This window comes from Oncorhynchus clarkii, chromosome 10 (assembly GCF_045791955.1).
Source record: "Oncorhynchus clarkii lewisi isolate Uvic-CL-2024 chromosome 10, UVic_Ocla_1.0, whole genome shotgun sequence".
Lineage (NCBI taxonomy): Eukaryota > Metazoa > Chordata > Actinopteri > Salmoniformes > Salmonidae > Oncorhynchus > Oncorhynchus clarkii.
In genome coordinates this window covers 49,565,578-49,584,343 of record NC_092156.1, presented here as the reverse complement: position 1 = coordinate 49,584,343, position 18,766 = coordinate 49,565,578, and the positions used below count along the sequence as shown (strand labels likewise).

The window sequence follows — 18,766 nt, the reverse complement described above, 5'->3', positions numbered from 1 at the left end:
GCGGGATTATTTTACTGGTCACCAAACTCCTTTGTTAAAATAACTTACTTCTAACCCTGCGACGATATTTTATTTAAATCCTTGAAACGTAGAAGGATGTGTTGGTCTGCAATCTTTTCATGCAGCTTCTAATAATAGAAATGGCAGATGAGTTCCGGTGTTGAGGAAACTTCCGGCGTCCCGCTGCTGTGTCACAGAAGCGGGTTTTAGCTCGTGGATCTCACCCCCTCCCTCTGGTGGACATGGGCGGAACGTCAAGTCCTACGACTACGTTCTGCACGGATTGAAGTAAAAATAACGAACTAAAAGTACTGTTTCCAGCGATAAGAAACGACAAAGCCTCAGAAATACTCAACTCTAACAAAACCTTCAAAAGTTCCATCACTGCTCAGTAATGTTTCGAATCTGCAATAACTACTCCGCGCCAGCAGCAGGCGCAAAGGAAGATTCGCTCTTTCTTTGCCACTGTACCATTTCGATGACGTAGAATAAACTAATATCAGTCACTGATTTTAGTGGCAGCGGAGAGCTGTAATGGATAAACGCACTGGCCCCGCACACTTTTTATTTCGCTTTTTCCTATTGTCATGTTTATTTGTGCTATCGCTCGCAACGGAACTTAGCTTTGTGACTTGCGGCTCGGTCGTGAAGCTGTTAAATGTAAAGCACAATGTCAGACTGCACTCTCACGACGTGCGCTACGGATCTGGTGAGTCAATACATTCCAGCTAGCTGCTAGCTGGCTTGGCCAGAGAAAATGGAAACATCAGGATGGCTTGATTAGATTATCTCTCCGTCCCTCCTTGCTTTTTGACGGTGTCCACTCAAGGTTAATGACTGGTGTTATTAAATGTACTTTTTTTTAATGTGTCTGTTTGCCTGACTTTGCGTATTGATTTCTGTCTGTGTATTCAATTCTGTGTGTCCCCTGCCAGGTAGCGGGCAGCAGTCAGTGACAGGGGTGACCACAGTGGAGGACAGCAACAGTTACTGGAGTGTACGGGGCACCAGTGGGGCCCTATGTCACCGGGGGACTCCTGTTAAGTGTGGTCAGACCATCCGCCTCACCCACCTCAACACGGGACGCAACCTGCACAGCCACTACTTTGCTTCTCCGCTGTCCTCCAACCAGGTCAGGGGAAACATCATGTCTGCGTCCTAAATAGTTCTCAATTTAGGGCACAGTTTTTACCAGGGCCCAGGGAATAGGCTGTGATTTGGGACAAAGCCTATGTCAATACTTGTTTATTTTGTTCTGAAAGACACTGTAGCCTGGCTCCCTGTATGGAGATAAGCGTATTACGGCCAAGAGGTCTGGGGCCTCATTTATCAACCGTGCAAACATTTCTCACTACATTTTGGCTATGTGATTATAGGATTTGTGTGCGCAACAAATTATTGGGATTTATCAAACTGTCACATGCAACATATAAGCATGTTTTCATGAATGAGCATTACAACCCCGCCTGGAAATATTGGAGCTGGGCTGTGACTGTTTCTAGAAGAAATGGCAAAATTGATCACCAGTGCTTCCCCAGGAGTGGATTGGAGTGGGGTGGGGGGTGCATTGCTACTAGTGTTAAGCTCGCACAGACATGGGTGTGTTTGTGCATATGTGTGTTGCCTTTAGGTCAGTGGTCACAAACCTTTTCTGAGTCCAGATCACTTTTGCAGTCAAAAAGCAAGCTGAGATCTACCACTCTGAATGATATATATATACACCTTTTTTTACATGACTTAAAAATGTAACATGAACCTAATAAACTGTTCTGAAGGAATGAGGTTTGTGCAGTAGGGCTAATACATTATCACAGCAGACCCTATTATATTTCAAAAGCTTTGGTAACAAAATAGATCAGTTGGTGGAGCACTTGCGAGGCAAAGCTGAGGGAGTGAGACTGACCAGAAAGAGGGGACACAGTCTTCCACCTGATGGCGAAACTCGAGTCGCTCTGCATTATGCACAAATTAATGTTGTTCCTATCACCAGAGAAAATGAAATATTCCTCCATATTAAAATAGACAAGACGGGCTGCTAATGATAGTAAAAACGCAGGGCTATCTATACACTTGGCTACTCATTCATTGCAGCGCATGTGGAAGTAGGGATAGTGTGTTTTATGTTTTGTAACAGTGTTGAGAGTGCTGAATAAAAATGTAGACATTATCTCAATCAAACAGCAGCTCTTTGCTGTATTCTTTGACTGTCTCTTTCAGGTCATGGCTTTAAGTTATTAAATCTCACGGAGGCTAGTATCAAACTTTGTAGTGGCAGGGTTGTGGAAGCTGTATCCACTGTGATTTGAGCTATCCGATTGGCCACTGCAGTACGGGCACTATTTTGCTACAGATCTCACAGTATTTTCAGACAAATTTAAATAGTTCAAAATGGGAACACTTTGCCTACCTGGTGTGCAGGGCTTCTGAATCAAGTGCACCTACTGCCAACAGTGCAACATTAATAAATAAAGGAGTGCAAGCCTTTATCGTTGGCTTTTCAGAGCCACTGACCATTGATCTAGGTGTACTGTAGCTGGGAATGGTGAGTCTGGAGGTAAAAGGACAGGTGCTCGGGCACTGGTTGGGGTCTGTCTGTCGAGGTGAGTGCGTGTCCTGCCAGTGAAGAACTACCGTTGTGAGTTTGAGATGGATGACAACACAGACATCCTCTTGCTCACTCACAGGTCTGAAAAGTTGGACCTGTTCTGAAATGGACCTGGGGCTTTCCCACCCGATATGCATACATTTATTTTCAAAATATAGAGACTCATTCCAAACGGACCCGAGGCCAACTAGACCCGTTCTGTATAGACCTTGTCGGATCCAGACCCATTCTGATCCGAGTGAGGGAAGCAGAAAAGTACTTTAAGCTACTTTATTAACCAGTGCTGATAAAGCGTGAGAGTAGGGAGAGAGGTGCCTCTCTAGCAGGTGTGGGAGGGGCCGTTCTATGAACAAGTGTTACAGGGAGGGAAAGAGCAACCAAACCAACTTGCGCTATAGTAGACTAATAGCTGCCATTTTCTATGTTATTTATCAAATATGATTGTGTAGTACCTGTCTTGACTGCATCAAACCGGGAGAAGCTAGCTAGTCTAATTGAGGCTAGCTAGTGTTCAGTTCAAGTTTTAATGTCTCATGCACACGTACAGTGAAATGCCTTTATTGCAAACTCAAAACCCAACAATGCAATGCTAGAAAAAGTAAGAGAAATAAGAATATGAAGAACACTAAGTAAGCATACTATAATATGTTTTTCGCGACGCGGATCCTGTGTTCTGCCTTACAAACAGGACAACGGAGTGGATTCCATGCAGCGACCCAAAAAAAAAACAACTCAGAAAAAGAGGGAAACGAGGCGGTCTTCTGGTCAGACTCCGGAGACGGGCACACTGTGCACCACTCCCTAGCATTCTTCTTGCCAATGTCCAGTCTCTTGACAACAAGGTTGATGAAATCCGAGCAAGGGTAGCATTCCAGAGGGACATCAGAGACTGTAACGTTCTTTGCTTCACGGAAACGTGGCTCACTGGAGAGACGCTATCCGAGGCGGTGCAGCCAACGGGTTTCTCCACGCATCGCGCAGACAGAAACAAACATCTTTCTGGTAAGAAGAGGGGCGGGAGCGTATGCCTTATGACTAACGTGACATGGTGTGATGAAAGAAACATACAGGAACTCAAATCCTTCTGTTCACCTGATTTTAGAATTCCTCACAATCAAATGTAGACCGCATTATCTACCAAGAGAATTCTCTTCGAGAAGACTCCCTAAATTTTATCAGCATATCGATTGCGCAACCAGGGGTGGAAAGACCTTGGATCATTGTTACTCTAACTTCCGCGACGCATATAAGGCCCTGCCCTGCCCCCCTTTCGGAAAAGCTGACCACGACTCCATTTTGTTGATCCCTGCCTACAGACAGAAACTAAAACAAGAGGCTGCCACGCTGAGGTCTGTCCAACGCTGGTCCGACCAAGCTGACTCCACACTCCAAGACTGCTTCCACCACGTGGACTGGGACATGTTTCGTATTGCGTCAGACAACAACATTGACGAATACGCTGATTCGGTGTGCGAGTTCATTAGAACGTGCGTTGAAGATGTCGTTCCCATAGCAACGATTAAAACATTCCCTAACCAGAAACCGTGGATTGATGGCAGCATTCGCGTGAAACTGAAAGCGCGAACCACTGCTTTTAATCAGGGCAAGGTGTCTGGTAACATGACCGAATACAAACAGTGCAGCTATTCCCTCCGCAAGGCTATCAAACAAGCTAAGCGTCAGTACAGAGACAAAGTAGAATCTCAATTCAACGGCTCAGACACAAGAGGCATGTGGCAGGGTCTACAGTCAATCACGGACTACAGGAAGAAATCCAGCCCAGTCACGGACCAGGATGTCTTGCTCCCAGGCAGACTAAATCACTTTTTTGCCCGCTTTGAGGACAATACAGTGCCACTGACACGGCCTGCAACGAAAACATGTGGTCTCTCCTTCACTGCAGCCGAGGTGAGTAAAACATTTAAACGTGTTAACCCTCGCAGGGCTGCAGGCCCAGACGGCATCCCCAGCCACGCCCTCAGAGCATGCGCAGACCAGCTGGCCGGTGTGTTTACGGACATATTCAATCAATCCCTATACCAGTCTGCTGTTCCCACATGCTTCAAGAGGGCCACCATTGTTCCTGTTCCCAAGAAAGCTAAGGTAACTGAGCTAAACGACTACCGCCCCGTAGCACTCACTTCCGTCATCATGAAGTGCTTTGAGAGACTAGTCAAGGACCATATCACCTCCACCCTACCTGACACCCTAGACCCACTCCAATTTGCTTACCGCCCAAATAGGTCCACAGACGATGCAATCTCAACCACACTGCACACCGCCCTAACCCATCTGGACAAGAGGAATACCTATTTGAGAATGCTGTTCATTGACTACAGCTCGGCATTCAACACCATAGTACCCTCCAAGCTCGTCATCAAGCTCGAGACCCTGGGTCTCGACCCCGCCCTGTGCAACTGGGTACTGGACTTCCTGACGGGCCGCCCCCAGGTGGTGAGGGTAGGCAACAACATCTCCTCCCCGCTGATCCTCAACACTGGGGCCCCACAAGGGTGCGTTCTGAGCCCTCTCCTGTACTCCCTGTTCACCCACGACTGCGTGGCCACGCACGCCTCCAACTCAATCATCAAGTTTGCGGACGACACCACAGTGGTAGGCTTGATTACCAACAACGACGAGACGGCCTACAGGGAGGAGGTGAGGGCCCTCGGAGTGTGGTGTCAGGAAAATAACCTCACACTCAACGTCAACAAAACTAAGGAGATGATTGTGGACTTCAGGAAACAGCAGAGGGAACACCCCCCTATCCACATCGATGGAACAGTAGTGGAGAGGGTAGCAAGTTTTAAGTCCCTCGGCATACACATCACAGACAAACTGAATTAGTCCACTCACACAGACAGCATTGTGAAGAAGGCGCAGCAGCGCCTCTTCAACCTCAGGAGGCTGAAGAAATTCGGCTTGTCACCAAAAGCACTCACAAACTTCTACAGATGCACAATCGAGAGCATCCTGGCGGGCTGTATCACCGCCTGGTACGGCAACTGCTCCGTCCTCAACCGTAAGGCTCTCCAGAGGGTAGTGAGGTCTGCACAACGCATCACCGGGGGCCAACTACCTGCCCTCCAGGACACCTACACCACCCGATGTCAAAGGAAGGCCATAAAGATCATCAAGGACATCAACCACCCGAGCCACTGCCTGTTCACCCCGCTATCATCCAGAAGGCGAGGTCAGTACAGGTGCATCAAAGCTGGGACCAAGAGACTGAAACACAGCTTCTATCTCAAGGCCATCAGACTTTTAAACAGCCACCACTAACATTGAGTGGCTGCTGCCAACACACTGACACTGACTCAACTCCAGCCACTTTAATAATGGGAATTGATGGGAAATGATGTAAATATATCACTAGCCACTTTAAACAATGCTACCTTATATAATGTTACTTACCCTACATTATTCATCTCATATGCATACGTATATACCATCGACTGTATCCTTATGTAATACATGTATCACTAGCCACTTTAACTATGCCACTTTGTTTACATACTCATCTCATATGTATATACTGTACTCGATACCATCTACTGTATCTTGCCTATGCTGCTCTGTACATCACTCATTCATATATCCTTATGTACATATTCTTTATCCCCTTACACTGTGTATAAGACAGTAGTTTTGGAATTGTTAGTTAGATTACTTGTTGGTTATTACTGCATTGTCGGAACTAGAAGCACAAGCATTTCGCTACACTCGCATTAACATCTGCTAACCATGTGTATGTGACAAATAAGATTTGATTTGATTTGATTTATAAACAGGGTCAGTTCCAATTAGAGGTCGACCGATTAGGATTTTTCAACGCCGATACCGATTATTGGAGGACAAAAAAAACCAATACCGATATCTTTTTTTTTTTTTTTTTTTTTTAATAAAAAAAATTGGCTGATTTAAATGTGTGTGTGTATGTATGTATGTATGTGTGTATGTATGTATGTATATATATATATATATATATCTCGGCCCTATATATATATATTTTGTAATAATGACAATTGCAATACTCAATGAGTTATTTTAACTTAATATAATACATATGGGCTTTTGGATGGGTGTTCTTAAGGTGATTCCACAGGTTGGTGGTATTTTTTGATTTAGCCGTTGCTTACATCTTTTTCACTAATAAGACACCTAGCTTTCCCTGGTGCCAATTCCATGTAATAGTCCCACACTGGTGCTCTGCTTTTCTCTGCCATCTGTAAAACACACACACAGCTCTGAAGTGACAATGATACTGAAGAGTATGCTTAGGAGACAAATACTCTCAACTGTTTGAATAAAAATAGTTTAAGTTACCTGTGATGAATGTTGAAAACAAAATCTGTAATTTCTATATGCAGGAAATCCTATTTTAATAATGGACATGGTAAGAATTGACAACCAAAGTGCTAGTCATAATTCCCATGACACCTAGCAAAATCTGAAAAGCGGTTCCATTCATTTATTCCATAGGATATTTTTTAGATTCACTTAAAATAAGGTCTGTGTTTTGTGTAGGCTTACACCACCGTGCCAATTTTAGAACTGTGTAGATATCCATAGGACAAGGTAACTGATCAATATTGGCTAAATATAAGCCAAGATAATTTTTTTTGTGAGTGGATTTATGAAAATATTTTCACAAACGTTACCTTGTCCTAGTGAGATTTACACAGGTATCAAAATGCTGAGGAAGTTTAAGTCTACACGAAACACAGACCTTATTTGAAGTAGATAGACATTCTCTATGGAAGACATGAACGGTAAAATAACGAAGGAACCCCTTTCAAGTTCAGCCGCAAGTTATTACAGGAATTATAACGCGTCGACTATTTCTCTCTAAACCATATACCTTTGACTATTACGAGCCTGCTGCTGCCTACCACCCCTCAGTCAGACTGCTCTATCAAATATCAAATCATAGACTTAACTATAATAAACACACAGAAATACGAGCCTTAGGTCAAATCCGGAAACTATCACCTCGAAAACAAAACGTTTATTCCGTTCTGTATTTTATCTAACGGGTGGCATCCATGAGTCTAAATATTCCTGTTACATTGCACAACCTTTAATTACGTAAAATCCAAGAGCCAGGCGGCCCAAACTGTTGCATATACCCTAACTCTGCATGCAATGAACGCAAGAGAAGTGACACAATTTCACTTGGTTAATATTGCCTGCTAAACTGGATTTATTTTAGCTAAATATGCAGGTTTAAAAATATATACTTGTGTATTGATTTTAAAAGGCATTGATGTTTATGGTTAAGTACACATTGGAGCAACGACAGTCGTTGATTGTTTTTTATAAGATAAGTTTAATGCTAGCTAGCAACTTACCTTGGCTTACTGCATTCGTGTAACGGGCAGGCTCCTTGTGAGGCAGGTGGTTAGAGTGTTGGACTAGTTAACTGTAAGGTTGCAAGATTGGATCCCTTGAGCTGACAAGGTAAAAATCTGTCATTCTGCCTCGTTCCTAGGCCGTCATTGAAAATAAGAATGTGTTCTTAACTGACTTTCCTAGTTAAATAAAGATTAAATAAAGGTGTAAAAAAAAAAAAATGCAAAATCGGCGCCCAAAAATACAGATTTCCGATTGTTATGAAAACTTGAAATCGGCCCTAATTAATCGTCCATTCCGATTAATCGGTCGACCTCTAGTTCCAATACCATATTTTCAATGTGCAGGGATACTGGAGTAATGGAGATATGTATCCACGGGTAAGGTGACAAGGCGAAAGGATATAAGAAACAGAATAGCAGCAGCTTGTATGTGAGTGGGTGTGTGTGTGGAGTCAGTATTAATATATGAGTGAGTGTGTAGGGCCCTGTGAGTGTGCGTAGACATACAAAATTACCGGTCAATAAAGATATACGGTTAAATCAGTAGGTGTCGCTATTTTGTTAGCTATTTATCAGTCTTATTGCTTGGTAAAAGCTGTTCAAGAGCCTGTTGGTGCCAGACTTGATGCACCGGTACCGCTTGCCGTGTGGAATAGAATAGTCTTTGGTGTTTGGAGTCTTTAACAATTTTCCTGGCCTTCCTCCCACACCGCCTGATATAGATGTCCTGGATGGCAGGGAGCTCGGCCCAGTGATGTACTGGGCCGTCCGCACCACCCTCTGTAGCGCCATGCGATTGAGGGCAGAGCTATTGCCAGTCAAAATGATCTCAATGGTACAGCTGTAGAACTTTTTGAGAGCCCAAGACAAACATTTTAAACCTCCTGAGGGGGAAGAGGAGCTGTCACGCCCGGAGCTGTCACAACTGTGCCCGTGTATTTGGACAATGATTTGGACACTGAGGAACTTGAAGCTCTCGACCTGCTCTACTGCAGCCCTGTGGATGGGGGTGTGCCCCCCCCCCCCCCCCCCCGTTTCCTATAGTCCACGATCAGCTCCATGGTCTTACATTGAGGGAGAGGTTGTTGTTCAGGCACCACACTGCCAGGTCACGGACTGCCTCCCTGTATCTATCAATCAATCAAATGTATTTATATTTACATCAGCAGATCTCACAAAGTGCTTATACAGAAACCCAGCCTAAAACCACAAACGGTAAGCAATGCAGATCTAGAAGCATGGTGTCTTGGAAAAACTCCATAGAAAGGCAGGAACCTAGAAAGAAACCTAGAGAGGAACCAGGCTCTGAGGGGTGGCCAGTCCTCGTCTGGCTGTGCCGGGTGGAGATTATAAGAGTACAGTTCAAACGTTCATAGATGACCAGCTGGGTCAAATAATAATCACAGTTGGTGTAGAGGGTGAAACAGGTCAGCACCTCATGAGCAAATGTCAGTTGGCTTTTCATAGCCGAGCATTCAGAGGTCGAGACAGCAGGAAAGGGAAAGTCAAAATCAGCAGGTCCAGGACAAGGTAGCACATCCGGTGACCGGGTCAGGGTTCCATAGCCGCTGTTGAAACTGGATCAGCAGCATGAGCAGGCCAGGTAGTCCAGAGGCGTGGTCCTAGGGCTCAGGTCCTCCGGGAGCGAGAGAGAGAATTAGAGGGAGCATATTTAAATTCACACAGGAAACCAGATAAGACGGGAGAATTACACCAGATATAAGACTGACCCTAGCCCCCGGCACATAGGCTATTGCAGCATAGATACTGGAGGCTGAGTCGGGGGAGAGTGTGGCACCGTACAAGGCCAACCGGGCAGGATATAACCCCACCCACTTTGCCAAAGCACAGGCACCACACCACTAGAGGGATATCAACAGACCACGAAGATCTTATCCACCAAGACCGAGCGGGCGCAAGACCAGATAGGAAGATCGTCAGTGACTCAACCCACTCAAGTCGAGTACAGCGCAAAAAAGCCTGGCACTCATCATCGCTGGTGATCTTCAGCAAACTTAATGGTGCTGTATTTGTGCGTGAACAGGGAGTACATGAGGGGACTAAACACACAACCCTGTGGGGCCCCTATGTTGAAGGTTAGTGTGGCGGAGGTAATGTTGCCTACCCTCACCACCTGGGGTCGGCCCGTCAGGAAGACCACAATCCAGTTGCAGAGGGAGGTGTTCAAACCCAGAGTCCTAAGCTTGGTGAAGCGCTTGGAGGGGACAATGGTGTTGAACCCTGAGCTGTAGTCAATAAACAGCATTCTCACATAGGTTTTCCTCTCATCTAGCTGGTTGAGGGCAGTGTGGAGAGCAATTGAGATTGCATCATTTATGGATCTGTTGGGGTGGTATGCAAGTTGTAACCAGGCTGTGATAAGGTGAGGTTGCAAATCACTGTGAATATGCCAACTGTGTTCTGCGTATGCTCTGAAAACACGCCCTGGAATACCGTCGGGCCCTGCGGTCTTGCGGCCGTTGACCTGATTTAAAGACCTTTCTCACGTCGGCCTCGGAGAGCGAGATCACCCTGGGTTGGTGGCGGCCCTCACACCCAGCACAATGTTGTCAAAGCTTACATAAAATGGAGGTCAGTCAATCCGGAATGGAGTGTAGCCCCTGCCACAAGCAGCGGGGTTGTAGCCTGTGTAGTTTGATTCCACCTTATTCCTATATTGCTCATTTGATGACTCTGCGGAGGTGACAGCGGAACTTCTTGTACTTTTTTCCTGTCCTTGGACGTAGCCTCAGGGTTGTCTATGATAACTCTGTGTGCAGTTGCCCTTTCCTGTCTAGTTCAGCGCCAACCTCGGTGTTAATCCAGGGCTTTTAATTGGGGATGCAGCGAACCCTCACTTTGGGGACAACGTCACCGATACATTTTCTAATGAAGCCATTAGCAAAGCAGTCCTGTAGTATAATCTTTTATTCTGGTGACTGTTTTTCAATGGAGCGAGTCATGGGTTTTTCCTGTTTTTAGTACAAATATCTCCATTCAGAATAGCGGCATACCTGTTGGCTCTTGGGCGTTGTAGCCCTTCCTTCTCCTTTAGCTTTGTATTCCGTCATTTTAATTCCATCTTCCATTGATTAGATGTCTCCTAACTTTTGCCACGCATGGAGGCTCTATGACTGTAGCCTATTGCCGCTTTGACTTATGATTAGCCAACAACAAGCTAAACATGCCATGCTCCATTCTCGTGAAAAGCAAGAGCAGCCTCCCGAGTGGAACAGCGGTATAAGGCACTGCATCGCAGTGCTTGAGGCGTCACTACAGGCCGGGCACCTGCAAGCTGACTTCAGTCGACAGCTGGAAGGTGTTTCCTCCAACACATTGGTGCGGCTGGCTTCCGGGTTAAGCGAGAAGTGTATCAAGAAACAGTGCGGCTTGGCAGGGCTGTGTTTCGCCGGATGCATGACTCTCGACCTTCACCTCTCCTGAGTCCGTAGGGGAGTTGCAGCGATGGCAGAAGACATTAACTACCAATTGGGGAGAAAATGTAAAGTGTTGATCCCATGTTTCATGAGCTGAAATAAAATATCCAACATGTTTTCCATACACACACAAAAAAATCTCATCTTGTGCACAAATTTGTTTACATCCCTGGTAGTGATCATTTCTCCTTTGCCAGGATAATCCATATGATAAAAGTCTACTCTAACACAATGTCACAGATGTTTTGAGGGAGCGTGCAATTGGCATGCTAACTGCAGGATTGTCCACTAGAGCTGTTCCCAGATAAAAAAAAAAATGTTAATTTCTCTACCATAAACCTCCAACTTCAATTTTAGAGAATTTGGCAGTACGTCCAACCGGCCTGGGTGGGCTTATGCTCTCCCAGACCGAACTACGGCTGCTCCCCTGACATTCATTAATCCATAGATTAGGGCCTAATGAATTTATTTAAATTGACTGATTTTCCTTATGAACTGTAAATCAGTAAAATCATTGAACTTGTTGCATTTCAGACTTGCTTGGGCCAAGAAACACGAGCAATGGACATTAGACCGGTGGAAATCTGTCCTTTAGTCTGATGAGTCCAAATTCAAGACTTTTTGTTCCAACCGCCGTGTCTTTGTGAGATGCAGAGTAGGTGAACGGATCTCCGCATGTGTGGTTCCCACTGTGAAGCATGGAGGAGGAGATGTGATGATGCTTTGCTGGTGACACTGTCTGTGATTTATTTAGAATTCAAGGTACACTTAACCAGCTTGGCTACCACAGCATTCTGCAGCGACCATCCAATCTGGTTTGGGCTTAGTGGGACTATCATTTGTTTTTCAACAAGACAATGACCCAACACACCTCCAGGCTATATATTTGGGCTATTTGACCAAGAAGTAGAGTAATGGAGTCCTGCATCAGATGACCTGGCCTCCACAATAACCCGACCTCAACCCAATTGAGATGGTTTGGGATGCGTTGGACTGCAGATTGTAGGAAAAGCAGCCAACAAGTGCTCAGCATATGCGGGAACTCCTTCTAGACTGTTGGAAATGCATTCCAGGTGAAGCTGGTTGAGAGAATGCCAAGAGTGTGCAAAGCTGTCATCAAGACAACGGGTGGCTACTTTGAAGAATCTCAAATATAAAATATTTTGATTTGTTTAACACTTTTTGGTTACTACATGATTCTATGTGTTATTTCATAGTTGAGAGATTGATGGACGTCAATGTATCTGCAATATTAAAGCTGATCTATCCCCTAACTTATGTATGTTTTGTTACACAATAATGGGGCATTGAGATGGGCTGTTAAAAGATGTGAACCGTTTGAGGGAGGCTTGACTTGCAAACAGTCTTGTATGAGCACTTATAGTTGTGCTCTTGAGTTGACAAGCACTGTCAATCGAGTTAATAGGCTAGAAGAGTACACTAACAGCCCCTCTATCTACCCCATGCGAAAGAACTGACTGCAAGGGTATGAAAAGTTTGAGGAGCACTTGTAGACTGTTTCGTGTATTGGTGATTTTTCTAAAGATCATGCATACTAACCTAAACACAATACGCACCCTCCTTACTAATACCTCCCTTCTCCAAAGTAGACATCAAGCCTTGCATGAACAGTCAAGTAAGCCTCTGTAATAGAGCGAGAACTAGAGTAGAAGTTGGAGCCAACTATGACAAGACACGGACCATAATTATGCCTAGCTCCAGTGTATTTATTTGCTCGTCATGGACCGATTTTAGTATGATTTTAGAAGGCGAGTCACACTAGTTCCTGCTGCTGAGCTTGATGATGTCTCTGAAGATGTTGATGAGATAGTACTCTAAAGAGAACACATTGTCACGTTAGCCTCTGCGGTAGTAAGCTAGCTAACTTAACCAAACGAAAGTTACAAATCACTTCGCCAGATAGTAGCTAGCTAATTATATTTATATGCTTTGGAATGTCTAGCCAGTGTATTAAGAAAGCTAGCTAGATTTTGGTTTAGATAAACAAATGTAGTTAGTTACCATGTCCTCTTTTCTGCTGCGCTGTTCAGATGCCTTCCTCTTTTGAAGTGAAGGGGAAAATCCATGGAATAGCGTACATGTTCAACAACATGGCAACCCCATCAGTTGATTCTTCAGTTCCGTTTTGAAATCCTCTGGCTGAAATTGCTGGCTACAAACAGACATTTTGATATTTTTCGCATCAATTGTGTAAACATCAACGGGCGGCAATGAAATCGCTATGAATTCTGGATATTGTTGTTTGCTTACAACCAGGAACTGTAGCTGGCCCGTTTCTACCGCTGAGATGCAGAAACGCTCGTATATGTGTAGTGAAGAAATTCTCAATTTTCATGGAAGAGATGCAGACCTGCACAATGTCAAATTATTGTAACAGTCTGAGGCTTGAATGCAAAACAAAGATGTTTATTAAAACGTCATGTTCTCCATGATTTATTCAATTTTCTGACTGTGTGCAGGTCTCATCTCTTCCAGTATTCTTATTTTGACTCCTACACAGTTGGAACAAACACTTCAGTTAAGGACCTAAAGAGTGCAGACAGTGTCTTATCGTACATTATATGTTCATAACATATTAACGGACATACTGTATATAGTGAAATAGAGCAGCAGTGAAATTCCCCTTTAATGGCACAGGTGGTGTGGTATACTGTCTTAAACCTGTAACTGGTTTGAACCCCTGCTCTGTCTTCCCCCCTCAATCACTAACTACAATACCAAGAAGATAACATTGTATGATTGTTGTTGATAATGCTTTCTCTGACACTCTTCCCCCCCCCCCCCCCCCCCTCTCAGGAGGTGAGTGCGTTTGGTGAGGAGGGCGAGGGGGACCACCTGGATGAGTGGATGGTGCAGTGCGAAGGGTTGGTATGGGAGCGTGAGGAAGCCGTCCGCTTCCAGCATGCCTCCACTGATACGTTGCTATCTGTTACGGGGGAGCAGTACGGCCGGCCCATCCACGGGCAGAGGGAGGTGCACGCTATGACGGGCCCCAGCCAGCACAGCCTGTGGAGGGCCATGGAGGGGGTGTTTATGAAGCCCAGTGAAAGCCCACTAGGGAACATGGACTACAGCCATCCTCTACACACAGAGTTCTAATTCTCAATCAACCTGTTACCTGACCCACCTAGCGCTTAGCTAACAAACTACTCAGTGTTTCTTAATCCTGTTTCTGGGGGCCCAAAAGCTGTATGTTTTAGTTTTTTGCCTTAGCACTACACACCTGATTTTTAAAATCATCAAAGCTTGATGATGACTTGATAATTTGAGTCTGGGTAGTGAGCTGGGTAGTCGGGGCTCAAAACGCAACACTCGCATTTGCAACCCTTTGACTTGGTAGTGCGACACCAATTTTAATTGATCGTTAGGGTGCCAGTGATTTTATATATTTTTGGGTCTGGTCACGTTAGTTTTTGGTTCACAATTAGCTTTCTTTTATTATTATCAAGAATTATTCAAACAGCAATGGGTATGCAGACCAGGTATTCAAAAAGTTTAGTCCGATGTCTTGATTGAATCTTTGCGATGCGCAATTCAGTCATCATGCGCAGTTTGAATGAACATTACTAAAGGCTTTCACAAACAACCTTCCCAATTTCTGCAAATGAAGTTTACCTGGTAGAATGATATCAAGATGATTTGATTCAATCATGGGGTATTTGTTTTTCAAATGGACTGCCATCACATTTAGCCTACACTGTACAGTACAAAAACACTGCTAGCTAAACACAAGGGTCTCTTGCTAGGTGTGCAGTTTAATTAAAGGGCAACACCCAGACCTCAAAAGTGGTTTAAGCATTGTTGTGGACTTGGAACATCATTTTGAGTGTGAACCTGGGGAAAAACTTGGAGAACTCGAAAACCTGGAAAATAAAATCGGGAAAACAGATTTTATAGGCCTTACAACTGTAGTGTGACTGTTTAACATAGCGAACAAAAACATAATTTTTGAGATTGAGCAAAGGTAGATTTTAGGCTACTTGCTCAGCCCGCAAAAGAACATTCCAATGGTGTCCGCTCTCTTGGGCCAGTATTCTTTTCCATTCAGGTTAGTAGCTTTGAGTTGCCACTGGCCTGGTGTGCCACTGGCAAATTTACCTGAATGTCAAGCCCTGCAAGGGCATGCTAATTTAAAAGATGACCAGTCATTATTAGCCTGGTTCCTTATGGAATGCAGGTATATTATGGAACACAGGTCAGGTCGCTACCAATTATTATTTTATTTTTATTGGTTTGACCAAATCATGTGCCATCAACTGAAAAAGTTAGTCTAGAGTGCTGGTAGTGCTAGTGCAAAACAAAAATAAATGTTCACCGCTTAGCGTCCATAGGACCAGGATTAAGAAACACTGCTCTACAGCATTTACTTCCTTTATCTCTCTCTCCGCTCTCTCTCCTCCCCTCTCTTGCCCGCTCCCTCCCACCCAGAGTTCTGATCTACACTACTTTGGCCTCTCCAGACTCGCTTGAGGTTTTCACTAGCTGCCTTCTTTGCCCCCTTTCTATTTTCCTGCTCTGGGCTGAAGTTGCCCCTAGGTATGGATCTATGATCAGCTTACCCTCCTTAAATCTTGACCTTCACCATTAGTTGAGGAAATGCTAAACTAACCCAGGACCAGTGTCTAGTTCACCCAGGATCTATTTTACCCACCTCTATTATTGTCTGCCTACCTGTTTCTCCTCCCTCTGTTTTGAGGACACAGTAAGTGCCACAGTGGATGTTATCTGATCTAAGGGTCGCCAGGACAACATCAGAACTGTTCCTGACCAATCAAAACAAATCTCTGTCACATGACTTCACCTGCTCTTTGACCTGTCGGTCACAGATCAACAGCTGGGAACAGACTATTCTGATACACTAAACCAGGGGTGTCAAACTCAAACTATGGAGGGTCTAATGTCAGCGTTTTTTTTTCTTCTTCAATTAAGACCTCGACAACCAGGTGAGGGGAGTTCTTTACTAATTAGGGACCTTAATTCATCAATCAAGTACAAGGGAGGAGCAAAAACCCAGACACTCAGCCCTCTGTGGAATGAGTTTGACACGTGCACTAAACCAACCAAAAGGCTGCAACAGGATGTAGTGAAGGCCCTATTCCCACAACTCCCAACATGTCACTTCAACATAGACAGCAAAATGAATGTCAGACTAGAAATACTGCCCAAAGCCACCAGAACAAAAACGAGTGCTTTTATTGTTCAGAATATAGACATACTCCATATTTTAGAGCACACTACAAGGACTATGACACCAAGATGTCTGTACAGTTTACGATCATAGGGTCTTACAGGAGGGATTTTTTTAAAAGGGAATAAAATGGCCCTTCCATCAATATTTTATCAAAAATGGTTTGTGATACATGTAAAAAGCATTTAAAACATTTATTTCCTTTCTGATTTTTCTATGTGAGAATTGCCAGAACAATCTGAGATGCACAAAATATTTTCCGCTCCCACACGTGGAACCACCCTACTGTCTCAAAGACTGTGCTGCCCATGATGTGTTAAAAAAAATAGAAAGGAATAGAGTATAAATTACTTTATTGCTCCTCTGACAAATTAATGTCATGATCAACAATGGACACTACAGACAACAGTCCATATAAAATGGTCCGGTTTGTGTTGATTACAAGTCCAAACTATTTGTGTAAAAAATTGAGTGCACTGGAAAAGTTCTAATTAAAGCCCATGTTTATTTGAAGAACAAGCCTTGTTTTTAGTCCGATTTGTAGATGGAAAAACAGGATTGTTACGGCGCCTTTATAACATATAGTTTCTCGTACTATTCATTTAAATGTATCATTAAAGAGGAAGGAGCACTTTTCTGTTTTATTTTTTTTTAATTATAGCAGACTCTCCCCACGGTTACAACACCCCTTCTCTTCTTTACGACAAACAAGCAAGTGTTTTTTGTTTGTTTGACTTTCGATTCCAGCTTAATTCAGTACAGTATTACATCTCTCTTCCATTGACTAAGCTGAAACATAAAGTGTATCAGCTTTCTGTGTCCACTACAGTATTATCTCAGTCAGACATAGGGGACAATTGCATTCTGTCAGTATGTGAACTGGAATTCTGAATTAAAGTGCCTTTGAAAACGAAAGGCACTTTTTCCTATTCTAGAATGGAATTTCTCAATTCAACTTCTAGAACTTACAATTCTTTTTTGGAATTGACCTCAGCCCTGCTGTCCGTGTCCAAGGAGTTGACGGCAACATCCTGTCTTGTCTGACATAGACAGCTGATGGTTCCTACAAAAGTTCTCTGAGTGTTCATCCCAACAGCTTTGTCTTCAGGAGATTTGTACATGATGAAACACAATAGAGACCTCAATTAAATTGATGATTTGTGCAAACCAGTGTTATGTCCTCTCTCTCTGTGTGTGTGTGTGTGTGTGTGTCCTCTGTCTTGCCTCTGGTTGATGACTTGACTCGTTTGTAAAGAAAAGTTAGCAAAGGTTTCTCTTCAGATTTCTACCCACTTTATCAATGGCTCTGCATAGAGACATTGCTGTTCCATTGAGATTGTGAGAGCTGTAATGGTGTAGCTACAGATAATTACACATCTTTTTAACAACACTGTATTGGATCAGCTTGACATAAAGAGGGACTGACTATTGAATATGCATACAGGTTTGAGTGAAAGACTAGAACTTGTTGGTCCAGACAGTGCTAGTCGTCCTCACCGTTCCAGTGGAATCTTCTCTTCACACAGGCTGGCTAACAGCTAGAGGTGCTTCCTAGCCCACTGATGATACACAGGGGGCACATAGAACTCAAACTTGACATGCACTATATATACAAAAGTATGTGGACACTCCTTCAAATGAGTGGATTTGGCTATTTCAGCCACACCCATTGCTGACAGGTGTATAAGTACACATCCACTTAATCTCCATAGACAAACATTGGCAGGAGACTGACCCCATGGCACCGTCATAGCCTTACCAATGAGTCAATTTGTCAAATTTCTGCTATGCTAGAGATGCCCCGGTCAACTGTAAGTGCTGTTATTGTGAAGTGGAAACATCTAGGAGCAACGACTGCTCAGCCACAAAGTGGTAGGCCACACAAGCTTACAGAATGGGACTGCCGAGTGCTCACCCCCTTCCACCACTGCAATTGCCAATTCTGTGCCAGTGATATTGACAACCCTCCCTGTGCCTCTCTCCCCCGTTATGTCCACATACTTTTGAATATATAATAATCATTATCTGTCCTCAGTTGCAACACTCACTACTGAGTTCCAAACTGCCTCTGGAAGCAACGTCGGCACAGTAACTGTTCGTCGGGAGCTTCATGAAATGGGTTTCCATGGCCAAGCAGCCGGACACAAGCCTAAGATCAGCA

At 44.1% G+C, this 18,766-nt stretch overlaps 2 protein-coding genes across 2 annotated transcripts in view; one reads left to right on the top strand and one right to left on the bottom strand.

The window, feature by feature from the left end:
• The window catches only part of LOC139418711 (transcription elongation factor SPT6-like), a 52,644-nt gene extending 52,489 nt beyond the window's left edge, over positions 1-155 (bottom strand). Inside the window, exon 1 of the mRNA XM_071168363.1 lies at positions 49-155. The gene's annotated coding sequence lies outside the window, so the exon portion shown is untranslated. The remainder of the gene's footprint in view (positions 1-48) is intronic.
• Positions 156-461: 306 nt separating this feature from the next.
• LOC139418712 (stromal cell-derived factor 2-like) lies at positions 462-17,776 on the top strand. Its single transcript, XM_071168364.1, has 3 exons — positions 462-709; positions 936-1,132; positions 14,214-17,776. Exons 1-3 carry the CDS (start codon positions 535-537, stop codon positions 14,514-14,516), a joined length of 675 nt encoding a protein of 224 aa, XP_071024465.1. The 5' UTR covers positions 462-534; the 3' UTR covers positions 14,517-17,776.
• Positions 17,777-18,766: the final 990 nt, after the last annotated feature.

Coding starts and splice junctions, on each gene's coding strand:
- LOC139418712 (XM_071168364.1), top strand. CDS start 535: ATGGATAAACGCACTGGCCCCGCACACTTTTTATTTCGCTTTTTCCTA. Junction 710..935: donor CGACGTGCGCTACGGATCTG/GTGAGTCAATAC, acceptor GTCCCCTGCCAG/GTAGCGGGCAGCAGTCAGTG. Junction 1,133..14,213: donor CTCCGCTGTCCTCCAACCAG/GTCAGGGGAAAC, acceptor CCCCCCTCTCAG/GAGGTGAGTGCGTTTGGTGA.